At 64.6% G+C, this 22,688-nt stretch overlaps 1 protein-coding gene across 5 annotated transcripts in view; it reads right to left on the bottom strand.

Moving 5' to 3' along the window:
- Nucleotides 1–22,688, bottom strand: part of INPP5A (inositol polyphosphate-5-phosphatase A) — a 161,724-nt gene that overhangs the window by 92,297 nt on the left and 46,739 nt on the right. For 3 of the 5 annotated variants that reach the window (XM_072804800.1, XM_072804798.1, XM_072804799.1), the window contains exons 3-4: nucleotides 5,683–5,783; nucleotides 1,889–1,976 (exon numbers count right to left, since the gene is read on the bottom strand). In XM_072804800.1, coding sequence (XP_072660901.1) covers nucleotides 1,889–1,976; nucleotides 5,683–5,756 — 162 coding nt within the window. In that variant the 5' untranslated portion in view covers nucleotides 5,757–5,783. Of the gene's footprint in view, nucleotides 1–1,888; nucleotides 1,977–5,682; nucleotides 5,784–5,881; nucleotides 5,905–10,660; nucleotides 10,775–22,688 lie in introns of those variants that run through there. The other 2 variants (XM_072804797.1, XM_072804801.1) reach the window with 2 other exon arrangements.

A 22,688-nucleotide genomic window follows, 5' to 3' on the forward strand; every position in this document is an offset into this window, starting at 1 on the left:
CCACCCGAGCCTGACCCAGCCTTCTCCCAAGTCTCCTTGCCCTTTGTTTTTAGACATTTTTCAGGAAACAGCAGCAGCCGGCAGCCACCCTGCCCGCCCCATGGCCACCGAGCGTCCTCTGGCGCAGGCCCAGACCCCGTGGCGCACACACAGCCCTGCGGGGCTGCCCCTCCAGTCGGTGTCCCGCCGACGATCCTTGGTCCCCCTGCAGCAGCAGTCTGTGGGAGGAGCCGTCGAAGTCTCTGCTGCCCCTGATCTGTCCCCTGATCTGTCCCCGGCCATCAGTGGTCACAGTGGGAGCACGATTCCCGACTCTGGGCACCACCCCGTCCCCGTACGTCCTCTTGGGGGCCTGGCCTCCTCCACCTGTGATGCTCCGCGCTCGGAGCCCAGTGGCGACTCTGACGCACTCACTTCCTCAGCGTGTGTCTGTGGGGCCTGTTTTCCTGCACCTTTTCCTGCTACGACACGGAGCCTCCCACTGAAAGGAGGCCGTGCAGACGTGAGGGGAGGTGACCGACCCCCGTGACCGCCGTGGAACGCGGCCGCCTCTGGGGCTGAGCAGAGCGTGCGGGGAGACCAGCGCCTGAGGGTGACGGGGGTGGAGGATCCGGAACCATGGCCTTGGCCTCATCAGGATGAACCTCTGCTGCTCACAGGTCGTCTGCAGGAAGCCTGCGTGATGACTCCATCTGCGCATCCACACGTTTCATCAAATTTTTAAAACTTTCTCTAACATCCTTCAGGTATCGGCCCGTGTCCTGCTCCCTCTCCTCCTGGGGTGCAGCAACACACACACTGGCGCCCCGGACGCTCTATCCCGGCAGGGACATCCCGTTAACCTCTTTCACGTCTTATTCTGAAGGGTCCCCGTTGCTAGGACCCCAGGTCAACTATCCACCCTGGTCCTCTGCAGTGGCCTGCGAGCCGCTCGCCCCAACCGACAGATTTGCACTCCAGGCACCGTGCTCTTCATCTCAAGTCCCAATGGGGGACAGTGCGGGGACACAGGAGGCTCAGGAGTGCATTTATGCAAAGGACGGGCTGAGAGCAAATGGCCAGCGGTCAGGGGCAGGAAGGCCGCAGGGGTGCGTGTGGCTGGGCGGCCAGGACAGCAGCAGATCGCGGGGCAGCCAGGCCCCGGTGACCATCTGGGCCACAGGAGACACCGCAGAGCTGGCACTGACGCCCGGAGAGACTGAGAACTGACAGGCGTCCTTCCCACCACGGACGGTCTCCGAGGCTGCTCCCCACTCAGGACGTGCTCCCCGGCCCTGCCCACCTGGCGCGCAGGCACCTGCCGCTGCACACCACCAGCCTTCGGGGGCTCCGTGCCTGCGGCACCCCAGGCTTCCGGTGACGTGAGGGACTTCAGGGGAAGGACACGGGGAACAGAACCTGGAGGCTCTGAGCAGCCCCGAGACGTCCCTGAGATGGGAGCCGACGAGCAGCTACTTAAGACCCATCTGACATCTGCGCCTCCCAGAAGCCTTCAGCCCCGCCCGTCACCAGTACCACGTGCAGCTGCTGCACCCCAGCGGGGGCCCCTCTCCAGGTGTCCACCGTCCCCCCACCAGGGCCCCTCGCAGAGAAGGGACAGGAGGCCAGGCCCCCGAGCAGTGCTGCGCGGGCCCACGAAGGGACCGGCCTGCATCCTACGGGCAGGACCGGCACGAGCAACTCTGCAGAGCAGACCCAGGGACGGTGCAACCCCTCACCTCCGCACGGAGCCCCAACTCCCCCATCAGCCCGTGGGCCACGGCCCTGGACCCCTCTTGGCAGCGGCCCCCCCCCATGGAGCCGGTCGGTGCCGCTGACGACAGGGAGCATCCCCATGGAGGGGACCCCAGTGGCCGCCTTGTCAGGAGCAGGCCCTGCGGACACTCACTGTGAAGTGCTCCTGGGATTTGAAGTTCTCGTCCAGGTAGACGCGGGCCCTGTTGTACTCCTTCATCGCGTCACTGGACAGCAGCTCTCTGGAAGGGAGAGGGGAGGAGTCAGTCCTTTAGTGAAGAGCCACCCGAGCAGCTGTTGTACGGCCCGGGCTCCCGGCGGGCACACCGTGCTGTGTCACCCTGGAAACGCCCCCAGCCAGCGGTCGGGAGGCAAGGGCAGCAGAAACTCAGGCACCCCGTGTGCTGCAGGCGGCGAGGGCTGCGCGTCCTGGCAGTGCCCCCACGACACCCGGGGACACTGGAGGCCGGAGACGCAGGGGGGCGGTGGCACGGGGGCTCGGCCAGGGCCATGCACCGCGACGGCACGACCCCCGGGACCCTGGGGGTCTCCCGGCTGCTTGTGCGTGGGCAGGGGCGGGGGCAGCACACTCACAATGCCCCCCGGCCCGGCCACTCCCTCGCTGCCTGCCCCCTGGGAGGCTGAGCACCGTGCGCAGCTGCCGGCGTGTCCTCCTCCTCAGGACACGGAGGAGGAAGCGTCTCTCAACACCGTCCCGCTGGGCCACGGTCTCATTTCACAACCAGAGAAGACTAAGTGGGCGCCTCGCCGTCATCTTGGCAAATGTGGCCGGAAAGGGAGCCAGTGTGCCCCCCGAGCCCCGCCAACACCCCAGAGCAGCAACGGGAAGCGAGGGGCCTCCCTGCTCAGCCGACGGTCCCAGCGCGGAGCCCCCGCAGCTCGGTGGCCACAGGGGAGGGGACACGGTGCCCCGAGGCGCCAGCCCGTGGGCCACACGGCAGAGGCCTCTGCTCTAGGAAGCAGGAGAGGGGACCTAACCGACCGCGCAGCGCCCCACGCAACAGTCGTCACGTCTGCGGCCAAGTCAAAAACTGACCCGGCGCACGGCACAGTGTGAGCCCGGCCTGCAGAGAAGCAGGGACGGCCGGCGAGCCCCAAGCCGGTCAAACATCAAAGGTCTCCGGGAGACCGTGAACGTGACCAGAGGTAAAAATTCACACCGCAAGGGACACTTCTCCAGCTGAAAACAGAACCCGGGGTGGCCGTGAAAGCAGGTGAAAACCCAGGGAAACAAGTGAACCCGCGGTCACTATGGGACACGGTGACGGGAACCCGCACTGCGGCGACGCAGCCGGAAGCGTGGGGCCCGGGAGACAGCACAGGGCGACCCCAGGACAGCGCCCGGGGACACAGCCAGGACGCGGGGACACAGGGAGGACAGCCTACGGCTTTTCCCAAATCCGGTTAAATTAGACGCCCAGGGACAGGGAACCACCGAGGAAAACCACCCCCACCTGCAGCGGGGACGGGCGCACCGCAGGGACCCTCGGCGAGGCCCACGGCCAGGCGCCACCCGCCACGGCACGGCCCAGCACAGCGCGGCGACGTCCTGCCGGGGGACGGGCCGCCGGGCTTCTGGCCACGACGAAACACCTTCCGACGCTGCAGACTTTCTTCAGGCAAACCGAAGGGAGAGAACGTGTCAGCGGTGACTCGTGCTGACGTGACGCACACGGCCCGGGGAGGGGGCGCTGCACGGACACCCGCTGCGGGGCCGCAGCCTGGAAACCGGCGCTGCTGGAAATAAACGGCCTCTTCTCTCGCTTTTTGATCTTCTTATAAGGTAACAGCTCAAAGCAAACATGATAGCGTGTGTCACACGTGGTGCGGGTAGGAGACCGACCCGACGGCAGCGCCAGGACGGCAAGGGGACCGCAGAAGCGGCCGTCGACACGCAGGGCGGGGACACGGGGCAGGGACATGGGGTGCGGATGTGGGGCAGGGGTTAGGGACTGGGGTGGGGGAACAGACGTGGAGGGGACACAGGGCGGGGACACGGGGCGGGGACACGGGGCAGGGACGCAGAGAGTGGATGCAAGGTGCAGACACGGGACGGGGGTTCAGGGACTGGAGTGGGGGGACATGGGGCAGGGACATGGGGTGTGGACACAGGGCAGAGATTAGGGCCTGGGGTGGGGGAACAGGACCCGGGGGGACACGGGGCGGGGACATGGGGTGTGGACACAGGGTGGGCGTTAGGGACTGGGTTGGGGGAACAGGATGTGGGGGGACCCGGGGCAGGGACGTGGGGCAGGGGTTCAGGGACTGGGCCGCGGGGCCGCGAGTGGCCTCCCTGCACCAGCCGCTGTGCACCTGCAGGCCCCCTCTGGGAACCCCCGGCCCCCACACGCCCGCTCGCAGCCTCCCCAGGGCTCCTCAGGTCACGTCCTGGCTTCTGCCCGAAGGTGTGTGGCACAGTGTCACAGCTGACTTTCACCCTTCCATTCACTCAAACTTCTGCATCTTTAGCACGTGACACATTTAGCACCTTTTCAAAAGAAATCTCTCCCTGCTGCTGAGCCGCAGACACCTCTCCCTGGTCTGGTCTCAGCGTCGTCACCCTGTCACGTCTACTGACATGTGTGACACTCGTCCCGGGTGCGGGGATGGGGGGAGGCCCAGTGTCCTGTTCTCACGCAGACACCAGTGGCCGGTCCTCGGCTGCAGAGGGCAGGGCGACGCGGGGCGGGGACCTCCTGAGCACCCCCCCCCGCAGCCCGGCCCCACCCTCGCCGCTCCCCAGGGAGGCCGCAGCCCAGCGGGGCACGGGGACGGGCGCCCACCTCACGCCTCCTCAGTATCCCTGTGGCTACTCTTGGCTCTTCAGCTACGTCCCTCGCTCTCCCACATTGACCTTCGCACTAGTTTAAGGGTCAAAAAAACTCGATTGCTTTAAAAGTACATTTTTGGGGACCCCTGGGTGCCTTCAGCCCAGGGCGTGACCCCGGGGTCCTGGGATCGAGTCCCACGTCGGGCTCCCCACATGGAGCCTGCTTCTCCCTCTGTCTCTCTCTCTCTCTCTCTCTCTCTGTACCTTGGTGTTTCTCATGAACAAATAAAATCTTTAAGAAAAATTTAAAAAACAAAAGTACGTTGTTTTGGGAAAATATGGCCACTCTTTTACAAAAAGTATGGCCCTTAACAGATCACCGCCCAGTTTAACCACAGAGAACACGGAGGCTCGCGTCCACCCAGCACGTCAGGGGCCCCGAGCACGGGTGGGGGGGCGGCCGGCAGCTGACCCCCGGCGGCCACGCGGCTGGGGCTCTAGGCAGGGAGCCCGCGGCCCACACCCCCGCCGGCACGGGGCCTCCACTGGCCGCCTCCGAGGGCAGGAAGCTCTGGCCGTGCTTGGCGGGCAGTCGGTGTGCAGGTCCCAGCTGGGGGAGGCCCGGGCCACACCTGGGGGCTCAGGGGGGCACATGCAGCGGGGCCGGCGGCAGAGACGACGTCCTGGCCCCTCAGGCGGGAGGCAGCGCAGAAGGTGGGCACCCTGGTCCCACCTCCCCAGGACAGGCTATTGCTCCTGGTCCCTGCCCTGGGGACAGGCTGTCACCCTGTGGTCCCTCCCGGGGACAGGCTGTCACCCCTGGTCCCCCCTCTGCAGAGACAGGTTGTTGCCCCCAGTTTCCCCCTGCCCAGGGACAGGCTGTCACCTTGTGATCCACTCCCAGGGATAGACTGTCACCCTGTGGTCCCCTCCCCAGGGACAGGCTGTCACCCCTGGTCCCCCCTCCCCAGGGACAGGCTGTCGCCCCTGGTCCCCCCTCCCCAGGGACAGGCTGTCGCCCCTGGTCCCCCCTCCCCAGGGACAGGCTGTCGCCCCTGGTCCCCCCTCCCCAGGGATAGGCTGTCGCCCCTGGTTCCCCCCAAGGGGCAGGGCATCCAGGGAAGAGGCGCAGGGCCGTGGCGCGCACCAGGACTTACTTGACGAACTTGTCCACGTGTGACATGGAGGCCTCGTAGTTCTTCCCTCCGAACTCCTGGCAGTGCAGGGCCATGAAGTGAGGCTTGTGTGTGTGCACGACCTGGGGAGGGAAGCGCAGGACACGGTCAGAGGCTCCGCACTGCACAGCCACGCGGGGAAGGCGGCCAGGACTGGGGCCCCGCACCCCCAACAAGCCACCTGAACGGTTTCTAGGGCTCCTGCATGCAGTCCTTCTGGCCCCGTGTCTTCTGTTCTCCTGATCCTAGTCCCCACGTGGGTTCAGAATGATCAGAACCCGCTTCTATAACCTCGAGGTTCATCCCCTCCTGTTACAAACACACGTAGGTGCTGGAGTGGAGCAGCTGTTAAACCCCAAAGAACAAACACCCCGATTATCATCCCACTGCTGACACCGGGGCACATCCTCCACGGCGGCTGCAAGCCCAGCTGGCACCCATGCCGAGTGTGTGTGCAAACACCGCACGCATGGGCGTGTATGTGCATGTAAGCACGTGTGCACATGTGGGCACGCACACGCTTCTAAGCTGCCCGGAGAAAGCCAAGCGGACGGCGTGCTCGCCCGGGGCTGGCGCTGCCCCATGAGCAGTGTGCGCAGGGGCTCCTGACATCGCCAGGGGGCAGGCGCCCAGCGTCCATGTCCCCGCGGGGCACGCGGCCGCCAGCAGGACTGCCCCCAGGCCCAGGGCCACGCGGCAGCGGAGGTGGCACGGCCACAGAGCCACTGCCCTGCAGCCAGAGGACGCAGGGCCTGGGGGCGGCTGCGCGGCAGCCACGGCATCCTCTGGCGCCAGGGCTCGGCGAGCTGCGGACCCGCCCCGGGCCTTTGTTACCGGACAACACGAGCAAACATCCCCGACGGAACGGTTTCCTGAGCTGCCCGGCGACGCCGTCAGGAAGTGTGGTCACTGTCCGGAAGCCCTGCAGCCACGCCCCAGCCCAGCCCAGCACAGGGGCTCCAGCTCCCCGGCACCGACCCACGCTGGAGTCTCGGGGCGACCACGGCACGCGCTCATGGCAGCGACGGGGCACAGCCACCCCGCTCTCCTGGGCCCAGGGACAGCGTGTCACTCCTGGGCCCATGAGGCGGCCAGGCCACTAAGCCTGGGCTTGGGGCAGGGGCAAGGGCCGCGGGGACCACGGGAACCAGAGGGCCGAGGGCAGTAGGGCAGGGGTGCGGGGGCCCGTTCCCCGTCCCCGGCACCCGTCGCACTAAGTGCACATGCCCGTGGCTGCCAGGGTCATCTTCTGGGTGTCGTGCGGCTCCTCCTCTCTCCCCAACACCTAAGTTCCCCTTCCCCAAACACAGCACCCCAGGGGCACCCCTGCACACGTCTGTGAGGTCACCTGGATCCCAGCCTCGGACGCGGTCTCCTGCGGGGTCTGGCGGCCAGACTGGCGTGCGCAGCCCCAGTGGACAGCAGCTGCTTCTAGGACTGAGCCGGGCCCAGAGCACGGGAGGAGGAGGAGGGCACTACACGGGACGGAGGCTACGGGCGCCAGGGACGCACGGCACGTGTCAGGGGACACGCGGCCCACAGCGCGGCCGGGAGGCTCCGCAGGCAGCGGCTGCCCCTCCGTCCACCAGCAGGCGCCCAGCGGCGCAGCCCCCTTGTCCTCCCCTGGGCCACGAACAGGCCACAACCCAGGCCCCAGGGCTCGGGGGTGGGACCAGGGGACCCAGGACGGGGCCTCAGGGCTGGGGGGGGACGGGGGTGGGGCCAGGGCTGGGGGGGACCACGGGACCCAGGATGGCAGGGGCAGGGCCAGGCCCTCAGCGCTCCCGCTCCCCGCTCCCCGGCATCACCTGACTGAGGAGTGACAGCCCGTACCCGTGCTCTGGGCCCGCCCCGCCAGCGCACCCCTCCTTAGCGCACGCCGGGCCTTCCCCAGGCGGCCAGTCTGCTCGGCCGGGCCTGGGGCAACACAAACCTTCTCAGAACAGGCGACTCCTGGGGCGGGCGGCAGAGAACGTGCTGGCCGCGCGGCCCTGCGACGCCCGACGCCGTGTCGGTCTTGGGCTGCCACGGTGGCCGAGGCCTGCGTCAGGCTCCAGAACTGCCCACGGACTTCTGACCACGGACCAGGCCTCCTGGACAACAGAGCCGCCGTGCAGGCCCCCTACCCTGACGGCCGCCCCGGGACCCCAGCCACCCTGCAGCGCTCTGCCTGGACAAGCGGCCTCCACTCGCCCCCACCACCCCGGATCCGGAAGGGAAGATGTCTGCAGGCACCAGGGGCTCTGGACACGTCCCTGACAGGCCCACCACGGGGGCCACGGGCTCTGAAAGGCACTGGTGGGATGGACTCGAGCAGCAGGTGCTTCGGGGCGTGCAGAGGGCAGCGGGGGCGTCCACGGGCACCGGCCCCCGGCTGCCCCTCCACCCACAGGCGCCCCACCCCGCCAGGCCGAGCCTCGACCGTGAGCCAGACCAGGGGGTCATGATCCGGGGCAGCCCTGGTCACGGTCTCCAAAGCCCACGGGTTAGCAAAGCCCTCGGCACCGGCTAAGGACGCTGATGAAGGGAACGTTCCCTGCTTTCCCCTCGTTCCGACCCGGGGGCCGCCTCTCTACGCACCACACCCCCCGGGAGGCCTCGTCAGCCCAGATGGGTTCTGAAGGGTGCTCGGGATGTAGGGCAGGCCCCCCGTGGGGGCTGAGGCCGGCGGCGGGGAGGGCAGGGCGTGCAGGGTCCCGGGAGCTGCCCTGGCCACCCCTCCCCAGGCCCTGCCGCCCGCCCAAGGACACGGGGTCCCGAGGAGCCCAGGTGCGCTGCAGGCGCTCCGAGCACAGGCCCTCAAGGGCAGGCCCAGGCCAGAACCCCAAAAGCCAGGCTCGAGTCCCTGCCCTGACGCCGTCCAGCCGTCCGTCCCACAGCAGCTCACGCTCTCCGGGGAGCATCCTGACCACCCTTCCGCCCCCTCTGCCTCCCCCCGCCGCTCTGGGCAGGGCCTGGCTGCTTGACCTCACTCCCTGGGGACTCCCCCTCTCCAGCACGGCCGGGCTGCCACGCCGCGTGCACCTGTCCCAGGCGACAGGGCCTCAGCGTGGCTGTGACATGTCCGGGGAGCACTGGTCCCGACCCTACGCCTCGCTGTGGGGTTGGCTGCAGCCTCAAACTCACGAGGGTGCGGGGCACTCAGGATGGGGCCGTGGGGTCTCAGGCCTTCCACCTCCGCCCCGGCACCTGCGAGCCCACCTTGACGCACCCCAGCCGGCAGCCGGGCAGCCACCCTCCGGCTCTCCGCCTCCTGCGCCCGCACTTGGCTCCGGGTCTGACACCCAAACGCCCGGCGCTGTGTCCCGGGGCCGCACACTGCCCGGCTCCTCAGGAGGCGCCTCTCCTGCCCACAGTGCGGCCCCTGCGCCCCCTGGTCTCCAGGCGCGACGGCTAGTGCACAGGGCCGCGCCCTGACCGAGCCGCGCTTCTGGGCCAGGAGAGGCCTCGGCTCGATGTGCGCCGGACGGAAAACACAGCCACCTTCCAAATTAAATTCATATTTGAAACTAAACTTTAACTGATTGTAAGTTTAAATAAACAGCCAAGACAATGGCTCCTGTGACTTGACTTTATCTGTGTGACCTTCCCTGACAGCGACGGTCTCTGCGGCGACCCCAAGGCCCCAGCAGCAGAGGCCGCAGGGCACGTGGCCCAGAGGGACGGGGCCGCCAGAGAAGGGACACACGCGAGGGGAGGCAGCCCCGGGCCGCTGCGGACCCGCAGAAAGGGAGGCAAGGGGGAGCCGGGCTCACAGGCCGGAAGGGTGGGGAGCCCCGCGGAGCCTGCACCTCGCCGGGCGGGCAGAAGGGGGTGCTGTCGGGCCGGGACTCGCACAGGCCTGCTCCAGCTCCTGCCCAAGGACAGGCGTCCCGCAGCCCCCGCAGCGACAGAGCTGAATCCACCCAGACCCCATCTGACAATGGGAGGAACACCTGGAATCAGAAACACAAAACAAACCAGAAATGGGCCAAAAACAAAAAAAGAAAGATGGCATTACCCTCAGAAGAGAAATGGAAAAAAGACAAAATCTTCACAGAAAAGAGGAACAGAGAACAAAGTACCAAGGGAGGGAGGCTCTACTGACAGGTCAAGCTGCAATGGGCGGGGGGGACGGGCAGAGGGAGGCGGACCAGTGCGGAGGGGAGGGGAGAGTCCGCAGTCCCTGCGGGAGGACCCACCAGATCAGAACTAACCCTTACAATCCTAATCCGAGGCAACCCCAGAACACAGAGACCTGAGGTGTACCCCACAGCCCCCCCAACATCCCCGCAGAGCGAGGCGACCTCGCAGGGGCGACCTCCAGGCCTCCAGGTCACAGGTCGGCGAGGAAAACCGAGGGTCAGAACCACACAGGAACCAAGGGGGCAACGGGACGGCCGCTCTGCAAACCTTGATCCCTTGGATCAAGTGTGAGCCAAGGACTCACACACCTGCTAAGGGTCCTTCAAACCTCAAAGGCTCAGAAAACGACTTTTAGACAGAAATCTAAGGAATTCCACCCGGAGCACATGCGGGCAGACGTTTTCCATGGAGAGAGCCACGCCAATGCTCTCAGCTTGGGAGGCCATGGCGTCTACACGGCAATAGCTCCAAGGTGTCAGTGTAGACAACAGCACACGTGTACACACACACACGTGCATGCACGCACACAGCCACCCATGAGCCCACACGTGTGCACGTGCAAACACAAGTGCACATTTACAGCCATGCACACATACGAGCACATGCATGTGCAAACCCACATGCACCCAGCCACACCCACATGAGCACACGCGTGCATACGTGCCCACACGTGTACACATACCAGCACATGCGTGCGTGCACACCCACACCCACACACATGTGCGTGCATATTCATGCACATACACGGGCACACACACAAGACCAAGTGACACAGCCAAGCACCCTGACGTAACAAGAGCCCGGGTGACGGCTGCACGCAGTCCTCTGTACGCACTGCAGGGCGGTCATGGCCGGGTCTCCGGGACTCCCGAGACAGGGCACGTGGAGTGCACCGGCGAGGGCAGCCCACAAGCAAGGCCATCCCGTGTGATTCCACCGACACGGAAACCTAGAAATGCAAACCCATGGATAGCAGGGGACGGAAAGCAAACCAGTGGCCACCTGGCACGGGGCCCCGGAGCGGCCACTCCAGCCTGCAGGAACCGTGTGGCACACGAGCCTCCAGGGTGGACAGGACGTGCCGCACCACCCGCTTCGAGCACGCGAGGCCCACTCTATGCCACTTACACCTCCATACAGTCATGAAAACATGTTCGTTTCTACCCAGTGATGCGCCGCGGGACAGGAAGTCCTCATGAATCAGGGGACAATGGGGGACACCTGAACACAGACCCGACGCTCAGGACGTGACGGAGCTCCTGCCAATCTTTGTAGGGGGCACCGTGACGTGGAGGGTGCTCTGTCCCTCCAGAGACACACGCAGACGCGCTGACATCTGACGTCATGCTGCCTGGACTTTGCTCCAAGTGACGGGGGGCGGGGGGCACGACCACAGCAGGACCGGCGGGAGCTGGAAACCACGAGCGAGGGTAGTGGGGACCGAGGGACGTCGTCCTGGTCCCTCTACTTCACACACGTTTTAAATTCATCACTTATAAAGTGTGTTCAACACATTCATCGTCTGAGTCGGAGGAAGCGGGGCTCAGCTGCCCGCCCCCTGGACTCTGGAGCTGGGCAGGGGGCCTGAGGGACGAGGGCGAGGTGACCTCTGGTGTCCCATCTCCCCGGTTCCTTCACGGCAGGACCCCACAGCTCGTGCCGGCATCCTCCGCTGCAAATCTGCCTGCAGCGCCCAGGGGAGGGCAGGTGCCTGTGCGCAGGGTGTGGGACCCGTCGCCGTGTCACTCAAAGCAGACACACCAACTAAGGACTTTGTGTGAAGACAGATTTAATTACGGCACGTGGGGAAAAATTCAAAATAGCTCATTAGAAAATGATCATTTTAGTGACACGCTGTGAAAATTTTTGCTAAGGAAAATGTTTCCTTTGAAGCTGAGTGAAGCTGTATGGGGCAACTGTCAGCTCGCCCGGACAGCCCCCTGAGTCGCACGGGTGGGGGGCATCCGGCAAGGGGCTGTGCTCACCCCGCGTGGACGATGCCAGTGCACGCCGTCCATCGTGCACACTTACCCAACCACACCCTGCAGCCAGGTGCCACCCCTCTGAGATGTCCTCACCAGACAGAAAGCACCTGTCCGGTTTCTGACGCATCCCAGGAACTGCCGCCCGGGGGGACAGGTGTCCTAGGGTCTGGGCCAGCAGCTGCCCGGCAGGTGTGCTGGGAGGCCTGACAACTGGCTCTCGGGGGCAGAGCCCCAACTGGTTGAACTGACCCGTTTCCACGACAGCACTGCCCTCTAAGCCCCCGCTGAGCTCCTGACGGGATGGCCCTGGACCTGGAGTTTGGGAGACGCTCAGCGACATGCGGCCACAGTCTCTCCCCTCCTGCAGACACTAATAGCCCAGATCCCAGGAGTAAGACGCCGTGAAGTAACCAGGGCGCAGTGAGTGTGGGGCAGCTGTCCTCTCTGGTTTTGTATCATTTACGGGGTCACAGGTTAACAGAACCAGATGGTCAGTGACGCTGCACGGAGCAGCCGGGGCCTGAGAGCAGAGGGCTTGCACAGCTGGCGGGGGCAGGCGGGGGGCAGGCGGGGTGGCGGCGTGGGCTCTGCAGGAGGCACATCCGCCGGAGGGGTCCTGCTCCGTCCTGCCTGGCGGAGACCCCGTGCCCGGCGCCCTGGGCCACCTGGGTGTCCATTTCCTGGGCAGCCTGTCTTGGACAGTCACCGAGAGCCGTTGGTGAGGACACTGGGCCCAGGCCCTCAGCACAAGCCGACGGGTGGCGGGATCTCGATGCATTGCATGGATCAGTGTGGCGGAGGCGCTGGGAGAGCTCTGGTCGTTCCCCAGCCCTTGGGGAGGGCTCGGGACCACGGTGACCCTGGGCACGGATTCCCCTCCGGGCCGACGACAGGGACACCCTGAGGATGGACAGAAAAGCCCTGCACCGCGGGGGACGTGTGGGGCAGCGCAGGCCTCTTCTGGTGGGAAACGTCTCAGGGCATGACCCGGGGGCAGGTGGTCTCCAGGCCCCGGGCCTTCACTCAGCTGGGTCCTGCCCGACGGGGACGCTGGTGTGTCCTCACCTGGGACAGCGAGCAAGTCACCGCCCAAAGTGCATATGCACGTCACCAAAGTTCTACAAAACAAAACACAGCAACAACAAAACACCTTCTGATAAAAATACACGGTTCCTTCATCAGAGGATCAAGAAAAATATTCTGGAAAAGAGGGAATTGGAAACGTGGGCCAGAAAGTGGAGGACGCCCCAGCACACAGGGCAGCCTCGGCCCCGTGCAGGTGGCCTCCGGAGGTGGCCTCGCCCACCAAGCAGGGAGGCGGCCGCGCCCAGCGCCCAGCGCACCGGCCCCTCCGCGCCAGGAGGCAGCGCTAAAAATAGCAGCAGCCAGGCCTTGTTAGGCTTTCTGCAGAGAGGAGCAGCGGAGTGACCTAAAAAGGAATTACGTCCTGCACACAGGCCCTGGAAGCCTGGGAGCCAAGATAAGGCGCGGAAAGGGGACAAAGGAATTTCTCGAGAGAAGAGCTACTGCTCTTTACACGCCGGCTGCGAGAACACACTCATCTGGGAGACGCTCTGCCCACCCGGGCCGGGGCAGCCGGGCCTCCACTCTGCAGGCCGGGGTCGCCCTCCCCAGGCTCCGGGCCGCGCCGGGCGGGCGAGGCTGGAGGCTGGAGGCTGGAGGTGGAGGCCCGCCCCCTGGAGGGAGCCCACACTCCGCTGCCCGCGGCCCCGGGGACGCCCGCCCACAGTCCACACCCCGCGACCACCGCCCGGCCGCTAGCAGCCCATCTCCCCACGGGCCAGCGCGCGGAAGGCCACAAGCTTCCGTGGCCCCAGCGGCCGGCGGCGGTGGCGAGGGCTCTTCGGGGCCAGCGTGAAGCCGGGCCCCCGCTCGGCGTCCAGGATGGGTCCGGCCCTGCCGTGCGCACAGCCGACGGCGAACGCCGAAGCTGCGGCTCCCGGAGGCTGGACGGGCCACCAAGCTGCGCGGTGTGCGTGCACGTATGCGGGTGAGCAGGAGGCCGCACCTGTTACAGACCAGCAACGCGCACCCTGGCTCCATTTTAACACAACTTGCTGCTCCGGGACATCAAAGCTCTCCCGGCACGGGTGGATTTTCACTTAAGCAGCACTTTTCCCCAAGGGAGGGGGAGCAGGACCACGCCGGGGCCCTAGCCCATACGGTGAGGCCTCCCACCTGCTTCGGGCTGACCACAGGGCCGGCGGGGGCCCCGGCCCAAGACACCCACACTTCCAGAAGGCCCGTGCCCAACGCCCACCCACCACGCACACCCACACGGCCCCTTCTTGTGATCCCAGGGCCCACACCTGGCCCTGGCCTTCCCCTCAGCTGCCCTCTGACCCCTCCACCTCCCCAGTCCCCCCAGGGAATCGGCCTGGCCTGAACTCCCAGCCCGTCCCTCCAGAGCCCGGCGACGTCCACCCACACGGAGCCCGAAGGACTCACTTCCAGCCCCACAGGAGTTACCACCAACCCCACGGGGAACCCCGGATCTGACCCAGGGCACAGCGGACTCCCCTCTCCTCCTGGGCCCACCGCCCTCCTCCTTCCTCCCTCCTCACGTGCCCACATCTGCCGCCCGCCCTGCAGCAGGAGGCCCCCTCGACCCCGAGGCCCCAGTTCCCTCCTGAGCCCCCCGCCTGCAGCCCCCCCGCCCCTGCCTGCTGCCAGGAAGCCACGCCCAAGCCCCTTCCAAGGCCGCCCTGACGCTGGACCCCCGCCCCTGGCACCACCGCCTCTCGCCCCAGGGCTCCCCCTCAGGGGCCAGCTGGGCCATTGGCCTCGCAGAGGCTGGGGCCCCCATCCTGTGGCTGCACAGCCTTGGGCACATCTCCTGACCCCTGCACGCCTCAGTTTCCTCATCTGTAGAGTGGGGCCACGGCAGAGGCTCCGCTGGGCTGCGGCTGGCGGCAAGCACCCACGGCTTAGCCCAGGGCCGGCTCCAGACGAGCCCTTGAGACGGAGGAAACGCAGGTGCATCGGAGCACGAACTCCCCCATCACCTGGATCCGCAGCCAAGTGTTGCCTGCACCGCCGCCAGGGCCCGCAAGGGCACGGCGCCGTGAGCTCCCTCCCAGGTCACTGTAGTCGCCACGGGTGCCAGACCACCTTCCGTGGGCCTGAGGCTGAGAGGCGGGCCCGGCAGTGCAGCGATGGGCCTGTGGAGGCGAGGGCCTGCGCTCCCTGGCCCACCTGGGAGGGGAGAGGGCACAGGGCTGGGGGTCAGAGCGACTCTGGTCCCCGCATGTACGGCCAACCTGCAGGCGTCTGTGGGTGCCGGTGGCCACAGGGGCCTCCGTCGTGGTCAGCGGCTGTGGAGGTGACAAGGGGCAGCTTGCAGCGTCTGTCCTCTGCGTCTGCCACGGTGCCGCTCAAAACGCACCCAGGCACATCGCGACGTGCCGAGGGGGTGGAGTACAGCGGGCGGCACGGAAGGACAGGTGGGAGGTGTCCCAGGACCGCACGGGGTGAGGGGTGGGACACGTTACTGAAGCCGTTTCAGCTCCTCCTCCGTCCTGTTCCACTGTGGCTCCCAGACAACTGGGACCACGTGCTCTCACGGGCTCGATCCTGCAAGACGCACTCTGGTCACGCTTCTGCTCGAGTTTTACACATTCTTCTCAGTTTGTAAGACTTCTTCATGAAGTTTCTCAAGACCGCACCTTTACAGAGTCAGCTCCATCGCCCTTTCCTCAGTGACCCCTTCAGCCATCGGGAACTCCGAAGCGCCGCCCCGTGCACCCAGAGAAGACACGATGTGGCTCGTCCCCCTCCCCAGCGCTCCCTGCACATGGGGGACAGGCCGGGCAGCAGGGCCCGCTCAGCTCACCGCGGTCCGGCGGGCACTGGCGTCCACGGTGCACAGCGGCCGGAGGCCAGGGCCCAAAGGCCACGCAGGGTGCTGGCACGTGAGAGCAGCGACTCTGTCCCTCCTTAGGCCTTCGTGGTCCTCAGGCCCCGGAGGGGTGGCGCGAGGGTCTGAGCTGCAGGCTGTGTCCACAGACGTTCACAAAGAAACGTCCTCAGGAGGTGAGGCCTGTCATCAGCTCTGGACCTGAGAGTGCCTTCTAGAGCAGCGCTCACCCAGGCCCGAGGCCCTCCCCGGAGCGGGAACTGCGGGTCCACAGGGCACGTGACCCACAGGACAGCAATGGCGAGGGTCTCCACTGCACCAGCAACGCAGCCCCCGGGCACGCGGACCGTCCGTATCCCGACCGTGTCCGTCCCCGTCTGCTCGCCCCACACCCAGCTTCTCCCAACCAGCTGCTGCAGCCGATGGCCTCCACGAGCGACCTCACCGAGGGCCAGAGGGCAGAGGGCCTGGGCCGTGTCGTGGGAACCCTGGTGCCCGAGCCCCAGCCCCAGCCCTGAGCCTGCTCCCTGAGCGGAGTCTTGCCACTCGCCGTGACTCCCACTTCTTCCAGCTGACAAGCAGCTCTGGGGTTTGGCCAGTTCCTAATTATGATAAATCCTAATTCCTCCATTTTTTTCTCTTATGAATGATGCTTTCGGTGTGTCTAAGACATCGCTGCCTAATTCAGGATCACAAGGGTTTTCTCCTAAGATTTCTTCTAGAACTTCTATGATTTTAAGTTTTGTATTTAGGTCCGCAGCTTACTTTAATCTCCGTGTGGGGTGCCAAGTACAGAAATTCTGCATCTGCAGGTGGACAGACGGACACCAATTTCCCAGCACCGTCTGCGGAACACACGTCCCGTCCCCTCACGAACTGCAGTCAGCCCTCGTCCCCTGCCTGCCGTGCTCCCGGGTCTCTGGGTCCCTCTTCAGCTCCACTGATGTGTAGCTCTGTCCCGACACAGAACACCGTCCCCACTGCTACGACTTTACAGTAAATCCTCAGATGAGACCGTGTGAGTCCCTAACCTCCTGGCGGACCTCGTTCCCTTGTCCTCCCAGGTAGCTGCAGATGTGTCTTGCAGGCTTCTACCAAACAGCAGGCGGAGGCGTCACGGGGAAGGGCACCACACGGGACCTCAGCCGGTGGGGGCCACGTGCTGGCACCATGGCGTCCCCATGCCACGAACCGGGCCTCTCTGTCTCTCCCTTGCACGCAGGTCACGGGTCTCGGCGCACCCCTGCCACGCCCCGGCCTCGTCCCTCGCTCCAGCACGACCGTCAGGGTCACATGCGACCTGTCCCACTGTGCACAGCGAACAGGAGGGAGATGCTTCCACTCAGCCCCGTGTGCTGCCGACTGAACACCTGGGCTCACATTAGCAAGGCCTCCGCGGACTCCCCATGGCGCCCCAGCAGCCCCTCGCACCTTCACCCACACACGCGGTTTTGTTCCTTCCTTTCCTTTCCTCTCCTTGTCTGTCTGCACCTGCCAGGACCCCCGGGGCCACAGGGAGCGGGAGGGGGCCGCCAGCGCTGGCGCGGGCTGAAGACCCCCACAACCCGGGACAGGTCCCTCACTTCTTCGTTTCCTGAGACTTCTCATCAGAAATGGTTCTAGAATTTTGCCAGATGCTTTGTCTGCGTATATGGAGATGATTGTTGGCTTTTCTTCATTAATCTGTCGACGCAGATTTTATTGATTGATTTCCGATCTCCATTTGCTGACGATGCGCTGCCCTCTGATACGTAGTGTTTATGCGGCACGCATGCGCGTGTGACGGGGTCGCGTGCACCGGTCCACACGGTGGAAGTCAGCGTTTTCTCCTTCGCGCGTGTGGGCGACGTGGTGCGTGTACTTCTCAGGACTAAAGCCTCCGCCTGCCGTGGTGTTGGGACTGGCGTCGCAGGAAGAGGAGGCAGCAGCGCCTCCTGGAAGTTTCTGAACAACTGTGATTGTTTCCTGCTCAAACATGTGACGGAACTGACCGGGGAAGCCACACGGTCCTGGAGTTCTTTGTTGCGAAGAGCTGGGCAAATTTTAATTTTAATTTAACAGAAAGAGAGCTACTGAATTCACTTCTTGACCGTAAGCTTTGAAGCTGGACTTATTTACCAATATGTTCCTTTCATATAAAAGATAAATTTATTAGCATAAAGTTGCTTATGATACTCCCTTCTCGTCTGTTTCTTTAACATCTACAGGATTTTTAGGGATGATGCCCCTGTCGGATTTCTGAAATTGGTGATTTTGTCTTCTACCTTCAAAAATTAGATGTAGAGGGCAGCCCGGGTGGCTCAGCGGTTCAGCACCGCCTTCAGCCCAGGGCCTGATCCTGGGGACCCGGGATCGAGTGCCATGTCAGACTCCCTGCGTGGAGCCTGCTTCTCCCTCTGCCTGTGTCTCTGCCTCTCTGTGTGTGTGTGTCTCTCATGAATAAATAAAATCTTAAAAAAAAAATTAGATGAAGAAATAAAATAAAAAGAAATCAGAAATCAGTGGATGAAAAAACAAAAACAACAGACGTAATGAAACCCAAAGCAGGTTCTCCAAGATGGTAAAACTAATAGTCCTCCAGCCACACTCCCGACTGGTTTTCTCCTCCTTAGGGCCTGTTTTCCTGCATCCTTGCCGCCTGCTAACCTTCGATGGGGGGTACACAGTGACCGTACCCCCAACCTCGCTGGGTGCCCATCCAGGCGCCCCCACCCCTGGAGGCAGGTGGGGAGGCCTCAAGGCAGCTCTGACCCTCCCCGTGGTCACCGCCTGGCCTGGCCTGAGGTCTGAGGTTTAAAAACCACAGTTTCACAGACGTTTCTATTTTAAGGAGGGAGGGGGGGAATCCCTGGGTGGCGCAGCGGTTTGGCGCCTGCCTTCGGCCCAGGGCGCGATCCTGGAGACCCAGGATCGAATCCCACATCGGGCTCCCGGTGCATGGAGCCTGCTTCTCCCTCTGCCTGTGTCTCTGCCTCTCTCTCTCTCTCTGTGACTATCATGAATAAATAAATAAAATCTTTATAAAAAAAAAAAAAAGAAAAGGAGGGAGGGGAGGCTTCCTGCCCGTTCCTCCAGGTGACCTGGAAGCAGGTGTTGCTCATCACGTTCCTTTTACCGCTGCTGTCAGGAAAAGCTGAGCTCCCTGATTTGAGTCATCTCTTCCTTACTAATCGCTGAGCTGTTTTACGATTCCGTGAATTCTAAAACTTAAGAACGACGCAATGACGTGCGGCCGCAAGAGCACAGCGTCTGGAGGGGAGAACGGATTACCTGCCTTTGAGGGCAAATCCGCTGCTGGGAGAATCCGGGTTTGCTCTGCGGAGTCTTGTGCGCAGCAGGCATAATGTGCTACTTAACCTACTTGTCTGGCTAATAATAAATACTTATTACCACAATTTTTAGAATCTTCAATACTTGCTCAACTTATATTTGCACGAGAGACAGCCTATCTGTTTTAAAATGTATCCACACATCACAATGAACTCCGAACAACCTAGAAATCCTTCAACGGAACAATGACTTGAAAAGCGATGGCCTGTCCGGCTAATGAAACACTGTGGAGCCAAGAAGACAAGGGTGTGCGCTCGGTGACACAGGAAGACTTCCCAGCTTACCGGAGAAGAGAGCAAGCTGTCCAAATACATGTATCTGCAACGTGCCAGGGAAGGTGCCCTGCGCCGGGCACACAGCCAGCGAGGCGCACCGGGCATGAGCGTGGAACCACGGGCGCAACGGGGCAGGGGGAGCCGACTGATTCATCCGTTCTGCTTTGTACAACTGCCCCGGACTGTTACCCGAGAAAGAAGTGCTGAACGCACACCACGCACCAGACACAGCCCTGATGCTCAGGAGAGGCAGCAAGCGGGGCGGCAACCTGGCCCCGGAGCGACTCACAGACACGCCACCATCACAGAGCAAGGAAGGTCCAGCTTGAGCTCCCAGCAGCCTCCCCCGTGGTCCGGAGAGTCCAGGGTGACCCGGGCAGCAGGACAGCCCAGGTGTGGCCACGGCTCCTCAAGCGCCTTCCTGAGCACCCCGCCAGCAGGGGCCTGCACCCCCAGCTCCAGGCAGGCCGCTCCCTTCCCGGCACCACCCCGGGCCCTCCCGAGGGCAGGGTGTCTGACCGCCCTGGCTGTGGCTTCTCCCTCTCCTAGCAGGGGCAGAGATGCCGTCACGGGCAGGCCTCATGACCTCTTCCAACCCTAGTCTCCTCCCAAGGCCCCGCCTCACACACCTGCTTCAGCGCAGGACCGTGGGGGCCATGAGGATCCGGCCCGCGGCAGGTGCAGAGCCTGCCTTCCCAGGGGCAGAGGTAAATAAGCACCCGACAGACAGGCTGCAAGTTCAGGCGGTGACGATGAATCCTGGGAGCACGAGTGTGTGGGGGAGGCCAAGAGTGACCTGGAGGGTGGGGGGTGGCCGGGCCCACGACCGGAGCTGGGGGCTGGGGGCCCAGGGGTGGGAGGTGGGGAAGTGGGGACCCGGAATACCTGGCGTGTCAGAGGACAGAGCAGAAGCCACATATGGACCCTGGGTCTCCCCTGGGGGGCCGGGAGCAGGACAGCCACCGACCTGAGCTGGTTTCAGGGAGCACCGTGCGGCCCAGAGAGAGAACAGGGATGTGGCCGGCCCCGGGGGAGGTTCTGGGCAGACCGAGCAGGGGGCTCGGAAGGCCTGGGGCTGCTCCAGAGGAGGAGAGCAGGACTGGCCTGTACTTGGGGCCAGCGCACCCCAACAACGGGGACGTGCGTGTGACCAGCCCAGGGTGCTCAGGGAGGCTGGATGGGGAGAGGCGCAGGGCAGCCAGCTGGGGTGACGCCAGACAGTGCACCCCCTCTGGTGCCACGGCCACATCCAGGACCCAACAGGTGAAAGTCCTGGATGCCCAAAGCACCAGGGGCTCGTCAGGATGAAGGATGGAAACCCCAGCAATATTTTCTCCTCCCTGCATTTTTATGGCAAATGAGGATTACAGAGAAAGCAAAAATTAATCCAAAGGTTTAAAGGCATGAATGTCATATTCAGTTCCTGTGTTTATACAAGCAGCCCATCAAAGGCTACTCTGAAAAAAACAAAGTAACTGCACATAGGAACTCCAGGATTAAACATTTTTGAAAAAGGCAGTGGCCCTGGGCCCCGACGCCCTCCTTCCCGAGTCCGGCAGGCAGGACCCGCTCCCTCTGCGGAGCTGCGGGCGGCTGGCCGATCACTCACCGACCAGCTCAGCCCACCGTGTCAGGGCGCTGGTGTTAAGCCCTTACTTACAATCGTCGCAGAAAATTCCCTAAGTGTCGCTGGAACTTCTCCTTCTGAAGAGACTCCCGCCAACAAAGCAGGAAGCGCTCACGGGCACCGGCACGACCCTCACGCACGAGCCCTCCAGGCAATGGCTCGACGCTCCGAGCAGGACCCGGAGCAGCACCCGGGGCTCTGCCGACAGCCTGAGGGGCACCCTGGCCCCCGCCCTCTGGGCTCGTGTGCAGCGAGGAGGCTCAGGGAGGGCGACAGTCCTGAGGTCCGCGGTCGTCCGGGGTCAGCGTCCAGAGACCACACTGCCCAGCTCTGGACTCACTCGCACGTCCCGGCAACCGCATCATAAGCAGAGTAGGAAGGGGAACGGTCGGGGTGTGCACTGCAGTTCAGCCCGGGGCTGTCGGGCGGGGCCCCCACAGGGCCCCTCACCAGGGACCCACCTGCAGCGGAGCCAGGACAGCCGCGCTCGCCCTCCTACACCTACCTGCTCCTCGCAGCTCCAGGTCCACCCCATGGCCCCCCCACCCCCAGCCCTAGGACCTGCCTCTGAAAAACAAAGAGGAGCTGTAGCTTCACGTGGCAGCTGCTCCAGCCAAACTGACACAGACCCAGGAGCCCGGAGAGCAGGCTGGAGGGGACCCCAGGGCCTGTCCTGCCCCTGAGGCCGGCCTCCTACCTGGAGCCGCACCGGGGAGCCCTGGGCGGGGCAGAGTGTTAGAGGACGAAGGGCTGACCTCCCGACAGCCTCCCACCCGTCTATCCCACGGGACGCTCCCTCCAGAGCATTCCAGATGTCCCAGGGATCTGCCTTCCCTCCAAGAACCAAGCACAGCACCTGGTGACAACACATGTGGGATGGCTGAGGGAAGGACCCCACCTCCAAGCACCCAGGGGGACACGCGTCGCTGGACGCCAGGATGAAAAGGCCCGCCCGAGGCTCTTCCCTCCAGCGTGGGAGCAGGATCAGCCACCCGCTGCCACTGCACCCTGAGCATGTAGAGGATGGCTCAGCACCCGCTGACCCACCACCCGGCCGCCCTCCACCCCCGGTGTGGGCAGCGGGACCTAGAGCAGCCCACTGGCCCGTGCTCAGGCCACCCCCACCCCGAGCCAGGACCTTGCATGGAGCTGGCCGGACGCAGCCCACGCCCAAGGGACCCACTGCTGGGCCAGCCCTGCAGCCCCGCAGCCCCTCAGCCCGCGGACCCTGAGGCCAGGAGGGAGGGAGGCCCAGGGCCATCGGCGGTACCTCCTGCGGCTCCTGCTCACAGAGCGCGGCACTGGCTCACAGAGCTGCAGGAGGGCAGCGGGCCGAGCCCCAGCCGCCCCTCCCCCGGGGCCCCACCTGTGCCATCCTGCTCCTAGCTGCCCTCTGGGCTACCGGCCCTCACCTCCTGGTGGGCCAGTCAGCCACTGCCCCAGCCAAGCTGGTGCCAGGCCGCTGGGCTCCCCTCACCCACAGAAGTCCCCGAGCATCCTGCCTCAGAGCGGCCTCTCCGACCCCCACCCGGGGGCCCCCCACGTGTCACATGCTCAGCCCTACGGCACCCGTCATCCTCACCGTCTGCTGCTCCAAACCCGCCCCCAGCATCCGGCACAGGAATCACCACACACCGGGGGTCCCACCAATACCCGCTCCACACCCAGGGCTGGAGTCTGGCCCCTCGTGCCTGTGACGCGTCCCCTGGAGCCTGTGCCTGGGCCACCTCCCCTGGCCCGGGCTCCCCCGCTTTCTGCCCAGACCCCAT

This window comes from Canis lupus, chromosome 29, assembly GCF_048164855.1.
Source record: "Canis lupus baileyi chromosome 29, mCanLup2.hap1, whole genome shotgun sequence".
Lineage (NCBI taxonomy): Eukaryota > Metazoa > Chordata > Mammalia > Carnivora > Canidae > Canis > Canis lupus.